The following is a 24,542-nucleotide window of genomic DNA, read 5'->3' as shown; positions in this document are numbered from 1 at the left end:
TTCATGCCGATTCCTTCCAAACCCAGGGCGCGACATTGGCACATCCCCCGGCACGGTCTCACCTCATGGCGATACACTGCCTAGCGCTGCTTCTCGTCGATTTGGACATGAATCATCGAAGTTCAAAGTAGATATGAGCCCTGCCCATGGAAGGAGTAGTTATTTGGTGTAGTTGTCGAAACTGGGAGCCAGCCGAAACCCTAGGCGTCGCCATTGCCTATTGAGCACTTGGATGCGCTTAGAGCTCATCGTATCGCCTACCCAGGAGCCTTGATATTCCATTGAATTATACTATCGACGGACAGAGTTTGAATCTTTCAATACCGACAGACGTGGCGTTCTGTGTCGGCTAGGATCATCTCTCTGGCCAATCCAGGAGAAGGAGGCACCGATCAGCCAATTGATGCGGCCTGAAGTGAGACTATGGCTGCAGTCACGGCTGTGATAGTCACTGCATATGCCAAACAACATGCTTGTTTCCCTTAAACAAGCATCATTGTGGCCAGTTGGCCTGTCTCTCCAACAATCAACAAGTTTTGAAGCCCAACAATGCGACAAAAGGAGTGAGTCAACCAAAATCATCTAATAGCGACTGGTAGTATTGGCGCTGGTTGGTTCTTTTCCTGTTCGAAGGCTTAGGCGCATTAGCGGATGTGATCTATCACTTCTTTATTTACCTTCGGCGTTTCAAGCCAATGACCACAATTAATCGATGCAATTAATCAAGCAACCGCAATTTCTCGACCTGCATTGTTTTTCATGTCAACTCACGGGTCGCACTGTACTCCGTACTGCACGGCTACACGAAGACCCATTGCTCGGTACTTTGTTCCCCAATTCTCCCCCTCTCCACCCCCCTCCCCTGCAGGTCCGTTATTTCATGTGGCTCATCTCCGTGCAGACCCAGAGAAGAGGTAAATGACAGATCGCCACGACCAAGAAAGGGAGTGTCAAAGTATTTCACAATACGTACGGAGTACCTCAGACAGTCTTATGGAGACTGGGATTATGGGATTGCTCCACTTTCCCCTCTCTTCCCTCCAACTGAAGTCTCGCGGGTCACTCGTATCCCTTGCTCTCTGTCACTCATGTTGAGCGAGTGTCTAGTCCCTGCTTTGTGCGACAGAAGCTAGAAGTGCCCTTGCTAGGATGGAGAGATGGAGATGCCAACCCCAGGGGAAAGTGTTGGACATTGAGAAGGTGACCGGAGATAATCCCTGCTGCAGCCCTCCTAGGCTCTGCGCCGGGGGGAAAGGGGATTGACAGCTCCGCTCCAGTGTCAAGAGAGTAAAACACCCATCCAGGACCCACGATCTGCCTGCATCTGCCATCCCTCTAGATTTCTTGGGTACACTGAGGGTACGCATTGTATCAAAGATCCCTCTTCAGACTTGGGGGCACAGGTACTGTACTGTCGGGGGCGAAGAAAAGTACTGTGTTCCATACGTTGTGTACGTATGAGATATGCAAACATCAAACCATATGCATAGTCCAATCCTCATCTGCGCCCAACCAAAGGGAGGCGAAGAGTCTTGGAATAACTCGTCGATCTATCGCGCAGCTCCACTTTTCGTCTTACTTGACTGGCTCGGGGGATTTGGCATCCATAGACTGTGGATACTGTCATCATTAGTGACACCAGAAGGCTGGAACTGGTCGCTTGGTCCTCTGCTGTGCGTCGGCCCTAAGTGCAGTCTGCGTTGCAGCCAAAATGGTCGATATCACACAGAAAGGCAAACAAATATTCCGCTTCCAACACCAAAGGAGAGCTGATGGGAAATCAAGGGCCTCTCCACCGACAACTATCTATCGAACTAAAAGTCTAGTGTGGCTGTTCTCCATCATTTGCTTGATTGCCCTCTCCCTTGCTTGCTTTTTCTGCCTTCTCCTTCTCTGCGACTCCCATGATGTCTTAGCGTCTGCCCGCAGATCCGGAGAAGGATTGAGACAAGAGCGAAGATCTACACGGGTATGATGGCGTTGGTCTGTGTTGCATCTCGACCTTCAGACCGTTAATGGGGTCTGCAGGACCACAACTGTTTATAAATCTACCCTCTCCTCCTTCCCCTGTGAGTAATCCCCCTCTTTGTGAGATGCCACACACTGCTCGGTCGCTAATCGGGGTCACCTAGACCCCAGGGTTTATATGTATGAACCTCCCCGACTAGCATCACGGAGGCCGTTATACCATTGGGCCATCCATCGTCGATCGTGGGAAGACACGGCAGTCCTGCACGCAACAATGACGGAATCCTACCTCTTTCATGTCAGCCGCTCTGAGGATGCAGCAAATGGATCGTACTTGTCCTCTCGAGGAGCTCAAGCGCTGTCTGTCAGTGTTGTTTTCACCACGCTGGCAACCCTCTTTGTCAGCGCTCGCATTTATACTCGAAAAACCTTGATGAATCGCATGGAACCCAACGATTGGATGATCTTGATCGCCTTGGTACTGACCCTGTTGGAGTCGTTGCCCATATTTCAGTACACTTGACTGACGCTTGTTCAGGTCTTATCATTTGTCTTCATGGCGTTGTTCACTGTGGAGGCTCTAAATGGGATGGGAATGCGTCAAGTAGACATCCCGCCTCTCATTCTCGAGAAGCAAATGAAGGTATGTGCAACATGCTCCCTAAGCAATTAATTAGTGGCACTAACTCTTCGGCATTATGAATCCTAGGCCTTCTGGCTTACCATCCCCTTCTACAACGCCGCCTTGCTTTGCGCCAAGGCCTCGATTCTGATGCAGTACTTCCGTGTCTTTCCAACCAGACGGATGCGACGCATCTGCTGGCTCATGATTGCCGTGTTGGCTACGTACGGGACCTGGGCTGTTCTGAGTGCTTTCCTCAATTGCGTCCCCGTGGCCAAGTTCTGGGACCCATCGATCCCGGGGTTCTGTCTGAGCTCGGAGGGTCTGTGGTTCTCCAATGCATCGATGCATATCACCACCGACCTAGTCATCCTCATCATCCCGATCCCAGCGCTGATGGCACTGGAGCTACCGAAAAAACAGAAGATTGCGCTGATTTCAATCTTCGCAATAGGCGGATTGTGAGTCAGCTGTCACCGGAGACCCCTTGCCGTATCCTTTGAGCTGAGCACGCTAACAACCACAATCTCTTCAGTGTGTGTGTCACCAGCATCTGCCGCCTAGTTGCCCTCAAGAAGATCGCCGACTCCTCTGATCCCACCTGTAAGTCAGATCCCCCTTGTTCCCCTTCCCCCGCAAAAAAAAAAAAAAAAAAAAAAAAAATCAACCAGGCCTAATCGAAGACCGTGAAAACAACAGACGACAACGTCGGCGCCGCCTCCTGGTCTGCCATCGAATGCAACACCGGAATCATCTGCGCCTGCCTCCCGACGCTCCGCCCGCTGGTCTCGCGCATCCTGCCGCATCTCCTCTCGACCCTCAGCGGCGGCCGTCAAGCCTACGGCACGTCGCCCCTGTCCGGCGCCCAGGCGCCCACCTACTGGAACGGCACCGGCGCCACCGTCACCACGACCATCACCACCCACCTCGACGACCTCGAGTACGCCCACTGCGCCGGCGACGCCGACCGCTACCTCACCTTGGTGCCCGGCAACGACGTCAACGGCCAGGGCAAGCTCATGGTCCGCGAGACCCATCACCCCGCCGGAGGAGGAGGAGGAGGAGGCGCGGGGGACTTGAAGGAAGCGTTGGCCCGCGAAGAGCAGCGAGGAGACAGTTCGTCCTCCTCGTCGCCGCCCCGCGGAGCCGGGATTCTTCTCGGATAACCAACCAATTGGATTGTGGGAGTTGTGTTGATGCTATCGCTAATCGTGACGGTACAAAATCAAGGGACAGCTCCTCCGGGGCGGGTGAAGAGCAACGGTCGGTTTTTTTTGTTTCACTTCAGTATATATATCCAGGAAACGCTATACCCACTTCTCTCTTTGTCGATTCTCTGTCACCACAGACTCCATTGACCTTCTTTTAGCTACGGCTGTGGTCTCGTTCACTTACTTTTTGCGAAGTAGCACGTTTTGCTTTATTTTTTTTGTCTTATCTTTTTTTCATATATACCTTTTACTTGATATGTCTTTGGCATGATTGAGGCAGTGATGGAATGGATATGAATAATTTTAGTCGAATGGGGAGTAAAATATAATCTATGGTGAATTAAAACTCGTGTGACCAAATCACTGGGTTCACATGAGAACCTATTGCGCGCCCGCAGAGAATTTGAGAATATATCAGGATCACGTATCGTATCCCAACCGTGGGAGGGGTCTGGTCTGTATCACTCTATTCACAACCGCATGAAAGTGTAGAGAGTATGGAGTAAATTTCTAGCCTTCATATCATAGGCTTGTATGCAATGCGACCCTGCTACATCTTCTCGCCCCTCTCTAGCTGAAATATATAGTCTAGACAAAACATATACCAGATTCTACTACCCCGATCCAGACCTACCTAGTACATCCCCGACCCGAACATTCTTTCAGACTTCGGGTGCTATGCTCTAGAAGGCCGCAAACTCCGCATCCACCTCCTCGAAGTGATCGAAGAAACCCTTGAAGAGCTTGACACCCAGACCGGGATCCAGACTACCGGTGGTGGCACGGATGCTGTGCATGCTGAGCTGGGGGATGCCCATGTCGATGGCGCGCATGCCGATGCGGGCACTGGTCATGGGGCCGATGGTGCCGCCGCTGCGGGAGTCGTTGCGGATCTGGAAGACCTGGAGGGTGGCGCCGCACTTGTCGGCGATGCGCTTCATGAAGCCGTGGCTGACGCTGTCGGTGGTCATGTGGCCGTTGGAGTCGGCGGAGACGGCGACGCCGACGTTGAGGCGCGGGGCGTGGTTCTCCAGGTAGACGTTGAGGAAGTTGGGGTTGACAGCGTGGATGACGTCCGAGGAGACGAGGAAGCTGTTGGCGACGGTCTGCGAGAGGAGGTTGGGGCCGTATGCGGCGGCGGCCGGGTCGGCAAAGGCCTCGGTGATGCGCTCGAGGATGCTGGACATGAAGTTGGAGCGCGCGCCCTGGCGCAGCAGACTGCCGATCTCCTCGTCGTCGAACATGCCGACCATCTTGATCGAGGCCGGCGAGGTGGAGTCCGGCGAGGCCAGGAGCGCCTCCTGCGCCGCGTAGCAGCAGAGCTTGTCGTCGATGCGGCCCGCGAAGATCAGGTCCTTCTCCAGGCCCCCCAGCTGGGCCGGCTGGCTGTCGTAGAGCTCCAGTTCCCACGAGACAATCGTGTTGGGGTCGTGGATCTGGAGCTCGCGCGAGATGACCCGGACGAGTTTCTCGGGCTGCGTCGCGGCGAAGCTGCCGGGCTGGAAGGCGGACGGGGTGTTGGCGGACGTGGAGAAGAGGTCCGAGTTGTCGACGCCGATGATGGGCACCATCTGCGTCTCCTTGTTGAAGGGACCCTGGCTGGGGGCGCCGAAGTGCGGCGCCAGGGTGGGGACGCGCGCAATGGGCCAGTCGAGCTTGACCAGCTTGGACTCGATCTTCCCGCTGCTGGGGTCACGCACGAGCACTCGCCCGCCGATCGAGAGGTCCCGATCCCACCAGGTCTCATTCAGGGCCCCGGCGTAGGGCGCCACGCCGAGCTGCACGAACCCGGCCTTCGTGGGCAGCTTCGACACCGGCTTCAATTTGGCGGTGAGGGCGTCGATGTGTCCGGCCACGATCGCCACGCCATTGCCGCTCTTGTACTCCTTGCCGACTGAGAAGGAGATGAAGGCGCTGGAGTTCCGCGTGCAGTAGTATTTCCCACCACGCACGAGCTTGTTCGTCCAGGATTCGCGCTCATGCAGGCGCTTGTACCCTTTGCTTTCGAGCTGGGCGGTGAAGGCGTCGACGGCGTGGAAGATGGTCGGGTTGGCGGTCATAAAATCACAATACGGCTGGGAGTACGCACTCGGATCGAAGGAGGCGGTGGAAGGAGGTGATACCGTGGTTGCTTGCGTGGGATAGACATGGTCGGGGAGCGGGCCGGTCTGGGAGGCTGGACGATGAGCCAGGGCGGCTTCTCGAAGCTCAATGAAGCTCTTCTTGGCCATTGTGCAGTGAAGAGGGTGGATACGGTTTGAAAGCGTGACTTGAGACGTAGAGAATAGGTAGAGATGTTGGAAGGAGAGGATAGAGAAAGAATAATTGAAGATGGGGGGGGAGGGGAAGAGAGTTGAGGGTAGGTGGAGAGTTGAGGAGCGTGAGGAGCGTGAGGAGCGTGAGGAGAGGCTTGGAGACACGGAGCGAAAGGCGGAGCTCCGGTGGATCAGTCAGTCAGTCAGCTGGGGAAGTCAGTTGGAGATGTGATCGCCCCTCGGCTGTCCCTTCTCTCCTCCTCTTGCATCCCATCCTTGTATCTTCCGTCACCTTCTCTATTCCTCTATTCCAGTCAGCTTCTCAATGCGACTCAATGCGACTACAGAGTACAGCTCTAGGCATCATGGATATTGTCCATCTATCATTCTGTAATCTACCATCAGTTTACAGTCATCATCCGCTCTAATCAGCTATCCTTATCCGGAAACGGCCCTCACGATAAGCGATCCGATCCATGATGTCGCCATAGTTATCAACCCCATCTAGTCGCTTGAACCTACATAACAATTCCAGTTCACATTGCCATCCTGACATTCCTCTGTAATGGCCGGTCCAGTTGCCGATGCCATCACCTGCTCGTCGCGCACAATCATGATCTGCACGGGTCCTGTTTCTCCATCGAATGGAACCGAGCAGTGATGAACGCCCGCCCCCAAGACTTGTACGATATTGAGCGTTCCATCCCCAATCTGGATATGAATTTCGCTCGGGCTCCCCACAATCACGCTGACAAACACCCGATCCTGTGATACCTCGCCCGGGTGCAATGCCTCTTGGCCCACCCCCGGGTTATTGCCGGTCGTCCCATTGGTACTGCCAGCATGACTGGGGTTCGTGCGATACCAGTACACAATCTTATCTGCAAAGGACAAGTGAGGTCGGGGCTGGTTGGGATCCACCACGCCGCCGTTCCGGTAAGCGTCAATGTAATGGGGCAAAAGTGCCCGCCATGCGTCGTGAGGGTGTCCAAAACAATAGTGACCGGCTCCATCAGGTACCCCGGCCTCGTGGATGGGTCCGATATAGTGTGCTTCGCCGTAGTCGTTCCAGCTAATAATCTGTGATCAACGAGGTTAGTTGTCGAAGAATGAGGGGTTGGAAAAAGCCCCATACCTGAACCCAAGCCGGCTGCAATCTCATCACCTGCTCCCACCGATAGTGCCAGAGATCATCGCCGCGCCACAGCCAATTCTTGTCCCATTGGGGCAAGTTCGTGTAGAACCAAGGTGAAACGGGCATCATGTACGGTCGACCAGCCAAGGACTGCATCCAGTGTTCATCGTTGGCGGTGTTCTTCTGTTCAGCGCCTACGGGCCATGCGTCCCAACTGAAAGCACCATCCACAATGTCGAGGTAGTTGGCGATGGCGGCAGGGCCGCAGTCGGGCCAGCTAGGTACGAAGAAACAATTCGTGGCGCGCTTGATGTCGACCCAGTCTCCGGCGCTTGAGACGCCGATGAAGGTAGAAACCAAGGGCCTTCCTTCATAGAAATACTGGGGGCTGCGGTGTGCGAAGGTGTTGATGTAGTGAATGACACGGTCCACCGGCCATGGGCCCCCCGAACCATAGTCGAAGGAGAGGAATAGGGTAAAATTCCCGACTCTTTCCGCCGCGCTGTACGCATTTTCCAGGACACGCTCGGTGTAACTATCCTGGGGGGCGATGTTGAGCGCGAAGCCATCAATATGGCACCTTTGGGCCTCGATGATATCCGACTCCCATTGCTCGGGGGTCATGGCAGCCGCGCATCCCACCTAGAGTGCAGTTAGCTGAGCACTGTACTAGTCATTATCCACAATGATTTCCCTTACGATAAAATGCGCAAACACTGTCTGTGGTCCAGCTCTGGCGACCGCAGGGCTTGCTCCTAGTAGCAAAGGATTTGAGTCACTAATCAGCAAGACGGCATTTCCGCAAGCGAGAGGCCGTCCACCCGCAGGAATTCGATAAACCAACCTGGAGGGAAAACAGGAGCCGTCTCTGGTGTCGGCCAGGGACCATCTGGCTGGTTCGAAGGCGGGCTGTAAGGTTGAGGAGAAGCAGGTGGGGATCCATACTTCTCTTTGACATGCTGGTGAACGCGATCCAGGAAATTCCCGAATCGTCCCATGGTGGCGGTGGTAGTGTTTGATGTATCTCCTCAAGAGTGAAGCCAACACCCGACTCACGTGTACAGTTCCAACTTCATGAATCTAGATAGACAGCAGATACTGTGTTTTTGTTTTTATGAAAGCCAAGAGTCGGGGGAAGTTGATCCGAGGCTGTTTTTCAATAGTGGGGGGCAAAGCCTGTTGCCTAAGGGTGAGAACAACCGCCTTTCCATTGTGTTGTTGTGTGTCGATGTATGTATGCTTCAATAATAATCTCTACCAGCAACGATCAACTTAAGTTTAGGTATTTTGTGCAACTGCATTGGATTGGGACAATGCAAGATTTGTCATCAATATCGTTCCTTGATGGAACCGAGTCAAGTTGTGCGGGGGAAGCTGGTGATAAATGACGTCATGGCAGTTCCTTTTCCAACAGCTGAACCGATGATGGGGATTCGTATTCAAATGCCCTGGCAGTGGTTGCAGAACCCTCACTACCTATAGCTGTTCAAAGCTGCAAGTCTAACCACTAAGAGCCAGATGAGAGAGATAGCATACTATACTCATTGGAATTAATTCCATGGAACCGGGTTCATACGAGAATGAAACAAACGACCTCACTGTGATGTCAGCCGCAGGCGGCGAACTTGACTTGACCATTGATATATTATCTATCAAACCCTCCAGGAAGTCGTACCATGAGATGATTTCATGATTCTCTGTACTACTCGAATTTACTGACTACATATCATTGATCCACAACAATGGCAGCAACAACCCAGGCTGCTAATTTGGTCGAGAAGCTGGTCGGACACAGTGACAATGCCACCGTCACCACGGATGTGAGCAATTATGCCAAGGGAGAGAGTGGGGAAGAGACCGGAGAGAAGATCAAAGCCACCATCTGGCAGGGCAAAAACACCGTTGAGGTGGTGGAAATGCCCAAGCCAAGAGTTATCGATGAAGGGGACGTGATTGTGAAGATCACCGGTAGCACGATCTGTGGAAGCGATCTCCACCTTTATCATGGTATACTACAGTCCGAACTTGCTATGCCAAGCAATCAGACTGCAAGGTAGTTCTGACTCGGTGCATCATAGGTGTTGTTCCTCAACTCGAAAAAGGTGACGTGCTGGGACACGAATTCTGCGGCGTTGTGGACAGCGTCGGACCCGGAGCAAAGAATGTCAAGGTCGGAGATAGGGTGGTGGCATCTTTCCCTATCGCCTGCGGCCAATGCACGAACTGCAAGAAAGAGCTGACTTCGGCCTGTGAACGGACCAACGAAAACACCATCACTAATGCCATGTATGGGAAGCGCACTGCAGGCAAGTCTTCCAGACAAGGACATCGATTTCTCAGCGCTTTAAAGGGCAGCTTGTTAACCAGACTCTTGGACAGGTATGTTCGGCTACAGCCATTTCACGGGTGGCTTCGCTGGAGGCCAAGCTGAATATGTCCGTGTGCCATATGGCGATCAGAACCTGCTGGCACTTCCCGATGATGTCCCTGATGAGAAGGGTTTGTATCTCTCCGACGTCCTTGCCACATCGTATCACTGTGTGGTTGACACCGGAGTCGACAAGGGCGATGTGGTTGCCATTTGGGGTGCAGGGCCGATTGGTCAAATGGTGGCCAGCTTCAGTTTTATGCAGGGCGCCAGTCGAGTGATCCTCATTGACGGTGGCGACGCAGCGTGGCGCTTGGACTTTGTCAAGAGTAAGTTGCCCAAGGTGGAAACGATCGATTTCACTAAGCTGCCGCGTGGTGAATCCATAACCTCCCAGTTGAAGAAGGTGGTCCCCGGTGGACCGGATGTGGCGTTGGAATGTGCATCGGGAGAGTTCGCAAAGGGATGGGCGCACTACTTCGAGGTTCTCCTGGGATTGGAGACTGATACCTCGGAGATGTTGAACGAGATGATTACATCCGTCCGGCCATTTGGACGGGTTGGCGTTACCGGGATCTACACTGGCTTTGTAAGTGTCGCCACACGACTAACGTGACAGCGGCGCGTTGCTGATTGATGGACCATAATTTAGACCAACCACTTCAATATTGGTGCTCTGATGCAGACTGGCATCCGCTTGATCGGCAACGGTCAAGCTCCCGTGCACCGCTACTGGAAGCATCTTCTGGAACTCATCCGCAAGGGAGAGATCAACCCCTTGGACATGGTCACGCATCGAGTACGTCTAGAAGACATGTCTAGACTGTACGAGCTATTCAATAGCCGCGAGGGAGGCATCCAGAAGGTGTTTGTCGCAACCAAGCATTCATTCCCCCCAGCCGAAGGAGCGCCTGCTCTGGTTGATTTGTGATATGCTTGGGGGGTTCACGGACGTATATTGACAGCTTTCATGTTTATTGTATCAAGGATGACAGTGTATGACTCCAAACTGTATACTGTAATGTGCAAATGAAATCTAATCCGCATGCATACGACGATCTGCCTAAAGGAGAATTTTCGGACAAAGGACGGGAATCGAGAGGGTCGAGCGAGGCGAGCATCGGGGGATTTTAGTGAGTCACTAACCAGTCTTGCTTGCTGGGAGGCATGACTGCATTGAGAGCTCGACTTGCTACGTCTGAACGCCGCTAACGAGAGTAAGTTACTGGCTCCTAATATTTCGGAGGGGGCTTTCTCAACACGTGTGCACGTATTCTACACATGGATATAAAGATGTATCCAACCTCCTGCACACGGCCGCGCTGAACTGGTTTCTCGAGACTTCTGACGACAAGCCCAAAGGAAGCCGAGCCAGATCGGCCCGTTTTCGCCCTCATCCTTCCGTTCTTCGGCATTTGAGGTCGAAGTGGACTCGGGGAGGACTGGAGACGCATGCAAGGGCTTTGATTGATAAGAAGAAGAATTTTTCTCCCGACCCTCTTCCCCTCTCTTTCAAGTTGTCTCAACCATCCCTCTCCATTTGAGCTAAACTGAACCAGGTTAAGAGAAGGAGTTCTCGAGACTGATCATTGACGGTTCTGGTTGGTGCATTACGAGTCTATGACACATTTCGCACACCGGGGATTCGCTGGGATTCCCGAAACGGGAAAAGTGGGATCAGATAAGATCAGGCGACGGAGGGAAAACTCCTGCCGAGGCCGTTTTCACTCTCGACTTCTTGCACTTTTGCACTTTTGCACTGCACGTTCCAAGGGTGACCTTGCGAGCTTCATTACTAACAGTATCCTCACCAGCCCCCATTTCCCCTCCGGCTAATCAATCCGCACTTTATGAATGGAGTAACCTAGCCCGAACTGTTTCCGGCCCAAGCTCGGATCCTCCGCCGAAGTTCAGCGTTCTTATGTGTCAGACCTCGTGCACCAAATGGCGAGCATGGAATTTGGTTTTGCCCTTGCCATATGCTAAAACGCTTGGCAAGGAAGAGGGATTGTCGCTTTCTCCATCACCGGATGTCCGCGCTCATCGCGGATAAAACTCTAGCAGAATCCATTGACCAACAGGATCGTAAACAAGGGGAAAGAAAAACAAAAAAAAAAAAAAAAAAAAGGACTCATGTACCCACACGGGTGGTTTTGGGAAGAGGAGCAAAATTTCTTCTTTACCATGGGTGATGAACGAGTCATGGAAGTCATGACTTTTTCTTTTCACTGAAGCATACTATACAGAACACAGTAGCTTCTCCGTTTGAGAATGGAACTGCTCGTGGTAGACTGAGTAGAAGGACATGACTTGTCTATAAGCTCTTAGATGATGCTTCTACCAATCGTGATGGGACAATGATAAAATCAAGGGTGTTTCTGCATCAGCCCTACTGAGAAGAACTCGATGCTAGGCCCAGCATACGAGCTGGATGGAGCGCCGGAGCATACCCTAAACCCCAAGTTCGAACCGGCAGGGAATTATTGATTGATAACCCGCAGTCTACCACGGGACGGACGAATGAGGGTGGGCAACGAGTGGGGGAGCCACTGGAACTCCGAAGTCGGTGAAAGCGCACGATAATCTAATCTGATCCGATCATTCATTTTTCCCTCTCTGTTTCCCCCCCTCCTTCTTTCCTTTTCCCTTCCTCCATTTCTTCTCAGCTTTCCTTCTTCCTCGGTCGCTTTTGGTGTCTGTCCGTCCTACTCCTCCTCCTCCTCCTCCTCCTCCTCCTCACCTCAAGCCTACTTGCTTCGTTTTTCCTTCCACTCATTCCCTACCATACTCACTCTGCTATCAATCTATCTATACAGGGTCAATTGCTGTCCCTTCCTCTCGAAACAATTGGTTTGCAGCCAGCAATTCCGTTGTCTCGCTTACCGGCTGAAGGGGCGCACTTCCGCTCTTCCGGCCGAAGCGATCCAGTGACACCACCACCACCATCACCGCCTTTCCTTCTGCCGGTTAGCCCGCCTTTCTTCCTTTCTTCTCCGAACATCTCCTCACCAGTTCCTGAACCACCCATCTCCATCTCCATCTCCATCTTCATCTTCACCCATGATATGTCCACTGATCATACTACAGACTTCCTCTAAATCAATAGAGGATTTTTCTTTACCATGGCCAGTCCGACTGCTCTCTCGATAGCCCCTGGTCCGGGTCCAGCGCCGCTGGCTCCCGCACTGGCTGCCAAGCCAGCTATCTCACCGTCTCCTGGTCCGGGCACACCCGGCTCCGTCACCTCCAAGGAATGGGTGATTCCTCCTCGCCCCAAACCTGGTCGCAAGCCGGCCACAGACACTCCACCCACCAAACGCAAGGCCCAGAATCGAGCCGCTCAGAGAGCGTTCCGCGAACGTCGAGCCGCCCGCGTCAACGAGCTCGAGGATCAGATCAAGAAAATCGAAGATGAGCACGAGATTCATATCGCTGCCTTCAAGGACCAGATTGCAAGCCTGTCCAGCGATGTCGAACAATGTCGAAGTGAGATGGCTTGGTGGCGCGACCGATGCCATGCCTTGGAGAAGGAGGTCTCTGTCGAACGGAGTGCGAAGGAGACTTTGGTGCGAGAGTTCCGGACAACTCTTACCGACAAGAGCTCCGACAAGGCTCCTCTGACCCGAATCGCTGCGAGAAACCCGACCGAAGACCGAGCGGCCAGTGATCGCGGGTTGCCGACCGGCAGGTCTACCGCCGTGGTTGAAGAACCACGGGAGGAGGTTCCGTTGGGCTGCGGGGATTGCTCCTCTGTCCACTGTCAGTGTATTGAGGATGCTTTTGCCATTCCGGGAGTTGAGACTCGGTCTTCGCTGGGCAAGCGGCCTGGCAGTCCTAGTCTCACACGACCCGAACCAGAGATCAAACCGGAGCCTGAGGAGATGGAGATCGACTTCACCACGCGGTTCGCCGCACCGCATACTATTCAAGACGACCATAGCACCTCCGTCTCATCGCCAGCTGTAGACCCCTGCGGGTTCTGCCAGGATGGAACACCCTGTATTTGCGCCGAGATGGCGGCCCAGGAGGAAGAGCGTCGAAGGAATTCATTTGAGAACAATCGGCTGGCGCCCATTCAGAACCTATCTCAATTCACACCACCCCCATCGGAAGGCGACGTTCGGTCCGACGTCACGCTACCCCCAATCAGTCAGGCCACAAATCCGTGTGCCAATGGGCCGGGAACATGCGCTCAATGTCAGTCCGATCCACGCCGGACCCTTTTTTGCAAGACGCTGGCGGCCTCCCGCTCCGCCAGCGCTGCCTCCTCCGGTTGCTGCGGCGGTAAGGGCGCCGATGGCGGGTGCTGCATGTCTCGCGGGAGCAACCCTCCCCAACCCACTGCCAGTTCGCGTCGCTCCAACACGCCCTCCTTGACCCTCTCCTGTGCTGATGCCTTTACCACCCTCTCCCGGCATCCTAATTTCTCTCGAGCAAGTGACGATATCTCCGCCTGGCTCCCTAAACTCCACACCCTCCCCAAACCCCAGGAGGTAGCTCCGCCCGGCTCCCGAGCGGCCCTCGAAGTCGAGGCTGCCAGCGTCATGGGCGTCTTGCGATACTTTGATCGACGTTTCGCCGATAAATAGATGGCGGACGAACCCTTCTTTCTTCACTTGTCTGCACTTGTCTTTATATTCTCAGTGATACCCAACACCCGATTCATGAATGTTTGAGTTTGTATTATACAAGACTATACACTCCCGAACCTCTTGCCTCTGTCTCCTCCCTCCATCCTCCTTTCTAACCAATCTCTCCCCCTGGTGTCTCCCTTCCCTGTCACCTCCTACGTCATCCCCGCCAGTCTACAATTTTAATGTAACTCATTCACCCCATGACTCTTCACCTCTTACCAACGGGTACACTTTACCTCCTTTTCCTAACCCCCGGTTGTCAACCCTCCTTTTATGGGTCTTCCTGACAGAACGACTCTCTTCATCCTTCCCATTCCTCTTTCCAGTCCCCTCCACACCCCATGACTGGAAATAAATTCCGATCTCAAAAGCAAAAAGTCAATCTACCTGCAACCATAAACCCTGGATATTTACGATGTGCTACACAATGCTACGCTACGCTATGTTATGTTATGCTAGGCTATGATTCTATCACGAACCCCGCCCAAAAACAAAAAAAAAACCAAATCAAAACCCTCCACTCACCCCAGCGGTGATTTCCAACGCGTGTGCCAAGCCAAAGCGTCTAATGAGTCTAGATGGGTTGAAATGAAATGAACTGGCGTTTTGTGCTGTTATCTACTTCGGTATTCATGTTTCGCAACGTGATGTGTGTATGACCCGGAAAGCCCGTTCTTGAGATACATGTCCAACGACAATGAATGTCTTTTTGAATTGATCGAGCAGAAGCGGGCCCAGGTGCAACGTGTCACAATTCGAGCCTAGAATTTTATGATTTTGGGCAATCGCCCAGGGGTTCATCCTGTAAATCTGGCAGGTGCCTTGCTTGCCTATATCTATACTAGATCACACCGCCCCCCTTGAAAAGCCCAACGCCGTCCGTCCTTGCTCCGAGTTCATTCCGCTACATTGAAGACAGGAGACAAGTTGATAGAAAAGAAGCCCGATCCGAGAAACATGTTGATGGAGAGATAAAAGTACATTCCGTAGCGGCGTTAGATAGTATACTGATATTAGAAAGTACACCAGACATCGTTCCACTGGTAGATGAAGGAGCGGAGGGGAGGATAGTAGGAAGAAGGGTAAGGAGAAGTTGAGATGGTATAGAAAAACAAGTGGTAAAAGATGGTGTGTGCAGGGAAAAAAGAAACGTCGTTAAGGTGTTTTTACAGATCGTCGCCGTGTGCATGAGCGATGATGTGGGGTGCGGAGGGTGCGGGGGGTCGTTGGCTTCTTTTGCTTCACCCAAAAGAAATCGTGTCATGATGAAGTTGTTGGGAGCTTGTGGAGAGGTTGGCTAGCTTGGCTTAGCTGGAATATTGAGAATCCGCTTCGTCGTCCTCATGTCCTGCGGTATTCTGAGGGGTCTCGGCAAATTGTGTGGGATTATCAGCCGAGTCGGCAAGGGTACGGGCTTGGAGGGCTTTGGCTCTGCTCTTTGCATCCGACGATGCTGATATAGCTCTGCAGCTGGTTTAAAACCGACCTCCGCTCATCCTGGCATCGTCGTCGCCGGCCACGCCGACCGTGCCAAGTAGGTTGGCGCCCCAGATACCAGCGATCCCCCACATGCCGATGCGCCAGCCTCGGTAGAGACCTTGAATTCCCTGGCCCTGACGCTTGCGCTGAGTGACGGGCTTCTTCAGCAGCTGGCGCGCCCGCTCAACTTCCGGTGTGACTTGCACTCCTTCCTCGTACACAATCCCCCACATAGTACCCACAATACCCCGGTAGGTCTGGGGGGTTGGGACGATCGTCTCGATCTCCGAGGCCTCTTCCGCGTTCGCGGAGGTTTCAGCACGTACTGAACGACTTGACTGCTGGCGGATGCTAGGGGAAGTGAACGTCGCAATTTGGGCGCGGCGCAGTACAGTCTCGAGCGGGAACCGGACCGCCAATTCTAGACCGGAGCTCAGGAAGGTGAACAGGCTCCAGATGGACGGATTGAGCACGGGATCGAGAGACAGATACGATTTGAGGATTAATGGAGTTGTGTTGGTGATGAAGTTGGGCAGACTGGAGTGGAGGACGGTGATGGGCACCAGGTGGGACGGAATGGTGCAGTTGGGAGTCGGGATTTGGCGGATAGCTCGTAGCAGGGAGCGCGGGCCATGCGTAGCTGGGGTTAAGATAAGGAATGTTCGCGCGGTATCAATCGGGGAGAGGAGCATTGCCGACAATGAGGAGGAGATGAACGACAAGAGTAGGGTCGCCATCGGGGAAGTCGACGTCAGGATGTCGGCTGTCATTGAGGAAGTCACATCCTCCTCCGGCAAGCCGACAATCGCAGAGAGCAAGCTGCGGATAAATGTATTTAAGGTGGGCAGGAGAAGGGAGTAGATGAAGGTGGCATTGGTCGCCTTCCAGGGCGAGGTCGGGCCACTGGTGGTCCAGAGCTGCGACAAGACATCCATGAGGGAGCTTGGGTTCTTGATGGTGAGGGCATGTCTCGATGAGGTCGTGGAGGGAATGTAGCCGCTTCGATCGGTGATATGGCGGCGGTGAGGCTTGCGGGATCGGGGAGCTGAGGGGGAGGCTGCGGCAGGTGCTGCGGAAGTAAAATAACTGCTTTCGTCATCCGACGACAAGGAGTCCTAGAGCCTGGAGGTGAGCTTCCGATTCTTGGAAAGAGCTGCTGAAACATACGTCTTCATCGTAGGAATCAATATGGCTTCCGGCACCCGATGCTCGGCGATCATGCATAGCCCATTGGCCGTCTGTCGCATCGCCGGGCGCGACATATGCCTGCAGGATGGTTTTGGCGACATCGAAAGGCTGTGAGGTCAGGACACTGGTGTAGCGCCAGAGGGCTTGGTCCAGAGCATCGCGAATCCAGCTGGAGACTGAGGGAGAGCTTTCGAGGTAGTCGGAATAATCAATATCGGGCAGCAGATCGCGTGCGGAACCGCCAAAGACTTGGGTGGCCGAGGATGACGCATCTGGAGGGGAAGCAGCATGACCGGTGTCCAACCCCAAAGATGGGGGGAAATAATAGGGGCGGAGGGGATTGGGCCCTTCCAGAGGAGAGGACATGATAGAGAAAAGGAGAAGCTAGAAGATGAATGGGGAAGAGAGAGAGAAATGGAGAGAGGAAAAGGGTGTGGTGGTGACTTGATAGTACTCCGTAGTAGTAGAGGATTTGAAGAGAAAAGAAAGTAAGGTAAGGTAAGGTAAAGCAAGGTCGGTCGGTCTCCAAAGAAGTTTAGTGAAGCCGAACCTCCAGCTCAAAAGAGGCAAACGCCGGCGAATGACAAGCCGCGGATTTCCCGCTGGTGTTTTTCGGGCTTTTCCACTTTTCCTCGCATTCTCCGCCATTTATTGAATTCAATCCAATTCAATTCGATTCATTCATTCATTCAGCTCCCTTTAATCTATCTGACGTCCCTCTCCACTCCTCTATCTTTGCTCGGATTCTTCTTATACCCCCCACCCTTTCATCACGCAATCAATCGCCATGTCCTTCCTGAGAGAAGCCGGACTTAACCTGCGCCATGTCCTGCCTCGGGCCGGCGAGAGCGTTGTTCGCGCTCCCTCGTCTCAGTTCCTTGCCAACCGATTTCCCCTTCAGTCCTCGCGGTCAATGAGCTCTGGTTGTGCTTCCCTGTCGTCCCGGCGATCTCTAGTGACCCCGCGCATCCAGAACCAGCGGCTGTCCGAGCGTAGGAGCTTCTCTGTCACCGCCGGAGTACAGCACGGTCACATCACGCCTCCCAAGCCTGGAGAGGAGTGAGTCACTCTCCCTCCTCTCTCCATAGACTACAACCTTCGATAAGAATCATTGCAATGTGCTAATTGTTCGCGCAGGATTAACATCTCTTTCATCGACAAGGATGGCGCAAAGTACGACTTCCAGGTCTCTGAGGGCGATAACTTATTGGATATTGCACAGGCTAATGACCTGGAGATGGAAGGTTCGAATAACATTGCATGTTCATGTTGTATGTGATTGATCAGCAAACTGACGGGAATGGAACACAATAGGTGCCTGTGGCGGATCGTGTGCCTGCTCGACCTGCCATGTCATTGTCGAAGATTCCGGCATGTTTGACAAGATGGAAGAGCCATCGGACGACGAGAACGACATGCTTGATCTGGCCTTTGGTTTGACGGAAACCTCCCGCCTGGGTTGTCAGGTAATCATGACTAAGGAGCTCGATGGTCTCGTGGTCCGGTTGCCATCCATGACTCGGAACCTGCAGGCAAGCGATTTCGAGCCGAAGCACTAATTCAATATAAGCGCGATGGAAGTGATTTTTGACTAGAGAATGATGTACGATATGTCTAGCGTCTATAACGGGGGGCGGTTATGTCACGAGGTGGCAAGGGAACATGTTTCCATTGGGTATTTCCGATCTCCCTTCAACATTCAACATTTTGCGGCACGAAAGTTTGTAAATAGAGCATATCACTTTTAATGAAAAAGAGTTGATCAAAGTAGAAAGAATAGGAACGTAGAGTAGCCCACCCCCCAAGAACGCCATGAATATGCCAGGTATACACACACGTTAAAAGCAACTAACTTCCTTCAGCATCACTCAAGCCTCCTCGATTTGCAACGGCTTGCCCTTCTTTCCGCTGATCAGGTCCAGGAATCCCTGCTTGCTAACTTCATTCACAGCCTTCTCGCGCTCGCCCATACCAATTGTGCCCTTCTTTCGCTCCGCCTTGGCGGCTTCCTCTCCACGAACCTGAGCGGCGCGGACAGCATTGAACAGTTTGACCACGCCACGCTGGGCGATCTTGCGCAACCGCTTCTCCTCCTCGGCCACTGGGCCAGCCTGGCCACGCTCCAATCCCATCACGTCGCGGATACGGCCACGATCCAACTCCTCCTTCTTCTCCGCCCGCATCTTAGCCCGCGCCTGGCGATCCAGCTTCTCTTCCGCCACCTGGGTACTCTTCTGGGCGGCGTCTCTGCTGCGGGACAGCACCGGGTCCTCGCGCATCGAGGAAGGGAGCTTGGTTGCCAAAATCTTGGCCATTGAGGTCGAGAACGCAGTGGGATCATGACGCTTAGGAACCGCCCGACCACCTGCCGTCGAGGCGGGATTGGAAGTGTCGGACTCTGCGCCCACGTCAAACTCATCGTCCTCCATTTCTTCCGAGTCGTCTGCATCCGAATCGGATGCCATATCTTCGTCGTCGGAGCTTTCCTCTTGCTTTTTCTTCAGCTGCTTCTTGGGGAGAGCCTTCTTGGTCGATTCGCCGATAGACCGGGTCTGTTTCTTGGGCTGCTTCACAACTTCCTCCTCGACGTCGGAGTCTGCCAAACTGACGGCTTGGAAATCGGTGGGTTCGTCGTCGTCATCTTCGGAGCTGCTGTGGTATGCGCGCTGCTTGCGGAACTTTTTCTGGGGACGGGATGCGATCGAGTCGAGGACTTTGCGCTTTTTGACGTAGGGGGCCATGGTGAGAGAATTGACACCGTAAGCTCGGTCTCTCGTGTGTATAAGATTTGGGAGGCTGTGGTGGAGATTGGGATTAAAATTGGTCGGTCGGTTTTCTTTCTTTTCTGTCGTTTTCCCGGGAAATTTTTGGAGGGTCAGCGGGCGGTGAGACACAAAGAGGCGGTGATTGGCGGGGCAGGCTCTCCGCATCGCGTTGGCCTCATTGAGATGGCCCAGTGGAGTCAAAACGCCATCCAAACTAACTTGCCTCCAGCTGTCTTCATATCTCCTTGTCGTCTTCCCAGTTGTTCCAGGCCATTCTCCTGATATTCAAAGAAATTTTTAAACTGCGCAACCTGCTACGAACATTCTAACCTTCACTTCCCATTGAATATCCCATCTCACCATGGTCCTTCAGGATCTTGGGCGGCGAATTAATGCCGCCGTCAATGACCTGACTCGGTCTAACAATCTGGACGAGAAGGTGTGTGGCTGTCCTGCCGTGCAACTCCTTCTTAGCTGCTGACTCCATGATCGTAGGCCTTCGATGATATGCTCAAGGAGATCTGTGCAGCTCTGCTGTCTGCCGACGTCAACGTCCGCCTCGTCCAGTCGCTCCGGAAGTCCATCAAGTCCAGCGTCAACTTCGCCTCCCTGCCACCCGCCGTGAACAAGAAGCGCCTGATCCAGAAAGCCGTCTTCGATGAACTGGTAGCCTTGGTGGACCCGCACGCCGAGCCTTTCCGTCCCAAGAAGGGCCGCTCCAATGTGATCATGTTCGTGGGTCTGCAGGGTGCCGGTAAAACGACCACCTGTACCAAATTGGCTCGCCACTACCAGATGCGCGGGTTCAAGACCGCCCTTGTCTGTGCCGATACCTTCCGTGCGGGTGCCTTCGACCAGCTGAAGCAGAATGCCACCAAGGCCAAGATCCCGTACTACGGTAGTCTGACGCAGACCGACCCCGCCGTCGTGGCCGCGGAGGGTGTCGCCAAGTTCAAGAAGGAGCGCTTCGAAATCATCATCGTGGATACCAGTGGTCGTCACAAGCAGGAGGAAGAACTGTTCACCGAAATGACCCAGATCCAGACCGCCGTCACCCCCGACCAAACCATCCTCGTCCTCGACAGCACCATCGGTCAAGCTGCTGAGGCCCAGTCCTCCGCGTTCAAGGCCACCGCCGACTTCGGGGCCATCATCATCACGAAGACGGACGGCCACGCGGCGGGCGGTGGTGCCATCTCGGCCGTCGCCGCCACGCACACGCCCATCATCTACCTGGGTACCGGTGAACATTTGATGGATCTGGAGCGGTTCGAGCCCAAGGCCTTCATCCAGAAGCTGCTTGGCATGGGTGATATGGCCGGCCTGGTCGAACACGTTCAGGCTGTCACCAAGGACTCCGCCTCGGCCAAGGAGACCTACAAGCACATCGCAGAGGGTATTTACACGCTGCGCGACTTCCGGGAGAACATCACCTCGATCATGAAGATGGGTCCTCTGTCCAAGCTCTCCGGCATGATCCCGGGCCTATCCAACTTGACCGCCGGTCTGGACGACGAGGACGGCTCGCTGAAGCTGCGCCGCATGATCTACATCTTCGACAGTATGACTGCGGTCGAGCTGGACGGCGATCCGAAGGTGTTCGTCGAACAGCCCAGCCGCATGGTCCGCGTGGCTTGCGGCAGCGGTACAACCGTCCGCGAGGTCGAGGACCTTCTCTCTCAGCATCGCATGATGGCCGGCATGGCCAAGCGCGTCGGCGGGCAGAAGAAGCAGATGCAGCGCGCCCAGAATATGCTCAAGGGCGGAAACAAAGAGCAGCAGCTGGCCGCCATGCAGAAGCGCATGGCCGCCATGGGCGGGGCCGGCGGCGGCGGGTTCCCCGGTATGCCCGGCATGGGCGACATGGCCAAGATGATGCAGATGCTGCAGGGCCAGGGCGGCGGCGGCGGTGGCGGTCTCCCGGGCCTCGGTGGTATGGACTTGCAGAGCATGATGAGCCAGATGGGCGGGCTGATGGGTGGTATGGGCGGTGGTGGTGGTGGCGGCCGAGGTCGTGGCCGGTGATCCTGCTGCAACCCCCTCATTCAAGCTCGTCCAGCGGCCTTGCATTCTCATTTTTCGTTTCCTCTGGCCTCCATCCGCCCTCTCCCTCAAGTTCCCTCTATCCTCTTCGCACCTTCTTGTCTATATCTGACCTTTTCTCACTATTCTTCCTTTTCATGACTCCGGTTTTTCTCCTCCGCCGGAAGCCACGGCTTACTGCTGATGTCGATGTCGATTGTATTAGCATACTATGGTGTTGGGCGTGTTCTATTTTTTTTTCCTGGTTTCTCCACCGGGTTGTTGATTCATTCCATCCCAATCCATACCGAAATAATCTGATGATAGATGAGGCTTGCTTGCATTGAACCAGATTGGCATGTAACCATCTCCTTTGAACTACGTCCGTTCCGCGAAAAAGCGGTAGATTGCTCATTCGAATGATACCTATCAATCTATGATTTCTCAGTTCAACCCATCTTGTGGCGAATAACTAACAATTGGTGGACTAATTCCCGATTAGCATGTTTTGCCTAGTATCCAACAGATTCTTCCGCAAGATCATAGCTGCAAGAAGTAGAAAAAGAAAAGAAAGAAACTTAATCCAATCGCTCTTTCTTCTGAATCACATCCAAAACATTATACACTACCTTCAGGACACCATCTCTAATCAACCCGACAGTCTCCTCGACTCGTCCGACCCACTCTTTCGCCCACGCATCCCAGCTCTGCTCCTCCCTCGTGTCCAGCAACAGCTTTCCCGGCGGCAGTCGCGGGTGTTTCCACGCCGCCACGTCCGCGACCCGGCTCTCGTACCCGGGCAGGGGGACGCTGAGCTCGTACTGCCAGACCAGCTGCGTATCAACATACATCGAGTACGTGAGCACCGAGCTGGGTACGGTGACGGGGTGTCCGGATTGGGTGGCATCGATGACCGCGTCGCGGACCTCGATGTCCACCAGGCCGTACTTGGTGTTCCCGTCGGGGATGTACTTGATGGTGACGTCTTCGTTGTCCGTCTGCCGGTAAGTGCGCACGGGGAGGTAGAACATGTTGAGGGGGCCGACGCAGAATTCGTGCAGGCCCTCCCCGGCGGTGTTCGGGGTGAGCTCGGTCGCGGGCAGGTCGAGGGAGGGGTCGGGGAAGCGCGTGGCGCCGAATTCGTGGCGGTCGCCGCTGAGGAGGACGATCCGGATGCCGAGCTCGCGCTCGGCGCGCCAGATCGCCTCGAACACGACGCGGCGCTCGTTCAGGAACCCGCCCCAGGTGTCGGTGGTGCCGACCCGCCAGTTCTTGGTGAAGGGGACGCTGGAGGCGATGAGCTTCCAGCGCACTTCGCTGGGTTCGGGGCGCGCGATGTAGGCGAGGAGGGATTGCAGCTGGGCGGAGCCGAGGATCGTGGAGTTGTACTGCGACGGGGCCGATCGGTAGGTGCGGGTATCGAGCATGAAGAAGGAGGCAGGCCCGTGGATGAAGGAGAAGTAGGTCGTGTTTTCAGGCGTCGCGAAGGGAACGGGTGGGATGGGCGGATTGGGCCGGACATGGTAATGGATGTAGGGCTCGAACGCCGCGGGGTACGGTGCAGTGGTGTTGCCTTTCGACCAGTCATTCTCAATCTCGTGGTCATCGAGAGTGTGAATCCAAGGCAGGTCGATGGCGGGCGTACTATCCTCTGGGCGATTCCACGAGGGAGATGAGTAGACGCGGTGGTACTCGCTGCGATAGTGCGAGACAGATGACCCGAAGCGCTGGGGGACATCGACGTAGATGAAGTCGCCCAGGAACAGCATGAACGCTGGTCGCAGCAATGATGGCAGTCGCGCCATTGTTTCCGTCATCATCTCGATCCCTGGGATGCGCAGTGGGTGCGACAGCGGGTTGTAGGGAAAATTCGCCTTCATGCAGCTTGAGGTCAGGAAGCTGAGGCGGTTTGCCTGTTTGGTGCCGGGCATTGGAGCAGTGACGAATGAGCCTGTAAGATTGTTGGACAGGGAGTAGCGGTAAGGTGACGACGGCTTCAGGCCTTTGATTGTCACCGTGGTCGTGTGGTCTGTTGACTCGTCCAGAGCATAGATCATGCCCTCTTCCGTCCATCGTGTCGAGTCCTCTGTATCTGTTGGCTGGTAGAAGATGACAAGGGGCAGCTGTGCAGGATCTGGCTCGCGAACCAGTAGATTGGCGGTTGTTGGTGAGACATAACCGATCCGAGAGAAGGTGACATCTGCGCTGGGGTAGACAACCAGGCCACGCAGCATGAAATCTAGAGTGAGCAATGCAAGCCCAATGTTGATGAGAACAGTCAACCGCGTCGAGCGTGGTAAGCTGGCGGACGGCAGGCCAGTGAACAATGTCTTGAGTACATTATCTGGATTTCGTGGTGTTGTGCGCTCTGATTGTAGGAGTTAGAAGGCCGCCGGAAATGCTAATTGGTCTGATCACTCAACTTGTGGTTTTTGGAGAGTCTTTAGTATTGCTGCCGGTGGTACTCCGCTCAGTCTGTCGAAGGAGCGTTACGACAGCAGTAAGATACACAGCCAATGCTGTGAAGACCAGAGGCGGGAAGTGGTGTCCGGGAATCTAGAAGAATCACATAACGAATGAGTCGGGGAAGATTCTTGCGGCGAAGCGATTGCATCAACATACCCAGCGGAGGAAGAAGAAGGCCGCAGCCCGGACCGTTGCGGAGCTCAAGGCAGCGGCAATCCGCGCGACAGACACCATGGTGCTGGGGGTGGTTTCGATGATATTCAACAGGTAGTGATCATTGCCAGGTCAGTAGGCTTTCCCGGGAGGTGAAGCTTGCTGCTGTTCAATTCGCAGCTCGAAGAATAATGAATAATGAAAGGGCGTTGAGTGGTAGGTAGTAGGTTTATCGGTAAGGAGGAGAAGCCGGCGGCGGCGGAGAAGTCGACGATG

General features: G+C 54.2%; 10 protein-coding genes across 10 annotated transcripts; 5 read left to right on the top strand and 5 right to left on the bottom strand.

Annotated features, from left to right (window-relative positions):
• Positions 1-2,242: 2,242 nt before the first annotated feature.
• Positions 2,243-3,756, top strand: BO66DRAFT_314902 (uncharacterized protein; the record flags this gene model as incomplete). The annotated part of the gene is made up of 5 exons (XM_025643451.1): positions 2,243-2,446; positions 2,507-2,611; positions 2,678-3,051; positions 3,126-3,193; positions 3,290-3,756. The coding sequence occupies 5 exons, from the start codon at positions 2,243-2,245 to the stop codon at positions 3,754-3,756; spliced, it is 1,218 nt and encodes a 405-aa protein (XP_025507542.1).
• Positions 3,757-4,281: 525 nt separating this feature from the next.
• BO66DRAFT_388832 (M18 family aminopeptidase) lies at positions 4,282-6,164 on the bottom strand. Its single transcript, XM_025646651.1, has one exon. The coding sequence runs from the start codon at positions 6,030-6,032 to the stop codon at positions 4,485-4,487; it is 1,548 nt and encodes a 515-aa protein (XP_025507541.1). The 5' UTR covers positions 6,033-6,164; the 3' UTR covers positions 4,282-4,484.
• A 257-nt stretch (positions 6,165-6,421) lies between these two features.
• BO66DRAFT_342295 (glycoside hydrolase family 71 protein) lies at positions 6,422-8,417 on the bottom strand. Its single transcript, XM_025644460.1, has 4 exons — positions 8,036-8,417; positions 7,891-7,946; positions 7,192-7,833; positions 6,422-7,136 (listed from the first exon to the last, which is right to left on the bottom strand). The coding sequence occupies exons 1-4, from the start codon at positions 8,187-8,189 to the stop codon at positions 6,561-6,563; spliced, it is 1,428 nt and encodes a 475-aa protein (XP_025507540.1). The 5' UTR covers positions 8,190-8,417; the 3' UTR covers positions 6,422-6,560.
• A 34-nt stretch (positions 8,418-8,451) lies between these two features.
• On the top strand, positions 8,452-10,617 carry BO66DRAFT_388829 (zinc-dependent alcohol dehydrogenase). The gene is made up of 4 exons (XM_025646650.1): positions 8,452-9,198; positions 9,270-9,497; positions 9,571-10,148; positions 10,212-10,617. The coding sequence occupies exons 1-4, from the start codon at positions 8,934-8,936 to the stop codon at positions 10,488-10,490; spliced, it is 1,350 nt and encodes a 449-aa protein (XP_025507539.1). The 5' UTR covers positions 8,452-8,933; the 3' UTR covers positions 10,491-10,617.
• Positions 10,618-12,236: 1,619 nt separating this feature from the next.
• Positions 12,237-14,341, top strand: hapX (bZIP transcription factor HapX). The gene has a single exon (XM_025642548.1). The coding sequence runs from the start codon at positions 12,682-12,684 to the stop codon at positions 14,146-14,148; it is 1,467 nt and encodes a 488-aa protein (XP_025507538.1). The 5' UTR covers positions 12,237-12,681; the 3' UTR covers positions 14,149-14,341.
• A 1,327-nt stretch (positions 14,342-15,668) lies between these two features.
• Positions 15,669-17,226, bottom strand: BO66DRAFT_408631 (mitofusin complex protein UGO1; the record flags this gene model as incomplete). The annotated part of the gene is made up of 2 exons (XM_025649134.1): positions 15,669-16,787; positions 16,840-17,226. The coding sequence occupies 2 exons, from the start codon at positions 17,224-17,226 to the stop codon at positions 15,669-15,671; spliced, it is 1,506 nt and encodes a 501-aa protein (XP_025507537.1).
• A 259-nt stretch (positions 17,227-17,485) lies between these two features.
• BO66DRAFT_388825 (ferredoxin family 2Fe-2S iron-sulfur cluster binding protein) lies at positions 17,486-18,594 on the top strand. Its single transcript, XM_025646649.1, has 3 exons — positions 17,486-17,919; positions 17,998-18,104; positions 18,175-18,594. Exons 1-3 carry the CDS (start codon positions 17,648-17,650, stop codon positions 18,417-18,419), a joined length of 624 nt encoding a protein of 207 aa, XP_025507536.1. The 5' UTR covers positions 17,486-17,647; the 3' UTR covers positions 18,420-18,594.
• BO66DRAFT_388824 (rRNA-processing protein RRP15) lies at positions 18,533-19,681 on the bottom strand. The gene has a single exon (XM_025646648.1). It carries the CDS (start codon positions 19,599-19,601, stop codon positions 18,729-18,731), a length of 873 nt encoding a protein of 290 aa, XP_025507535.1. The 5' UTR covers positions 19,602-19,681; the 3' UTR covers positions 18,533-18,728.
• A 166-nt stretch (positions 19,682-19,847) lies between these two features.
• Positions 19,848-22,035, top strand: BO66DRAFT_342278 (RNA-binding signal recognition particle subunit SRP54). Its single transcript, XM_025644459.1, has 2 exons — positions 19,848-20,064; positions 20,121-22,035. Exons 1-2 carry the CDS (start codon positions 19,987-19,989, stop codon positions 21,648-21,650), a joined length of 1,608 nt encoding a protein of 535 aa, XP_025507534.1. The 5' UTR covers positions 19,848-19,986; the 3' UTR covers positions 21,651-22,035.
• An 8-nt stretch (positions 22,036-22,043) lies between these two features.
• BO66DRAFT_366772 (alkaline phosphatase family protein) lies at positions 22,044-24,476 on the bottom strand. Its single transcript, XM_025645265.1, has 3 exons — positions 24,270-24,476; positions 24,071-24,203; positions 22,044-24,015 (listed from the first exon to the last, which is right to left on the bottom strand). The coding sequence occupies exons 1-3, from the start codon at positions 24,345-24,347 to the stop codon at positions 22,226-22,228; spliced, it is 2,001 nt and encodes a 666-aa protein (XP_025507533.1). The 5' UTR covers positions 24,348-24,476; the 3' UTR covers positions 22,044-22,225.
• Between the last annotated feature and the right edge of the window lie 66 nt (positions 24,477-24,542).

This window comes from Aspergillus aculeatinus, assembly GCF_003184765.1.
Source record: "Aspergillus aculeatinus CBS 121060 unplaced genomic scaffold BO66scaffold_6, whole genome shotgun sequence".
NCBI lineage: Eukaryota > Fungi > Ascomycota > Eurotiomycetes > Eurotiales > Aspergillaceae > Aspergillus > Aspergillus aculeatinus.
The sequence above is the reverse complement of the archived record's forward strand: the minus strand, read 5'-3'. Positions and strand labels throughout refer to the sequence as shown.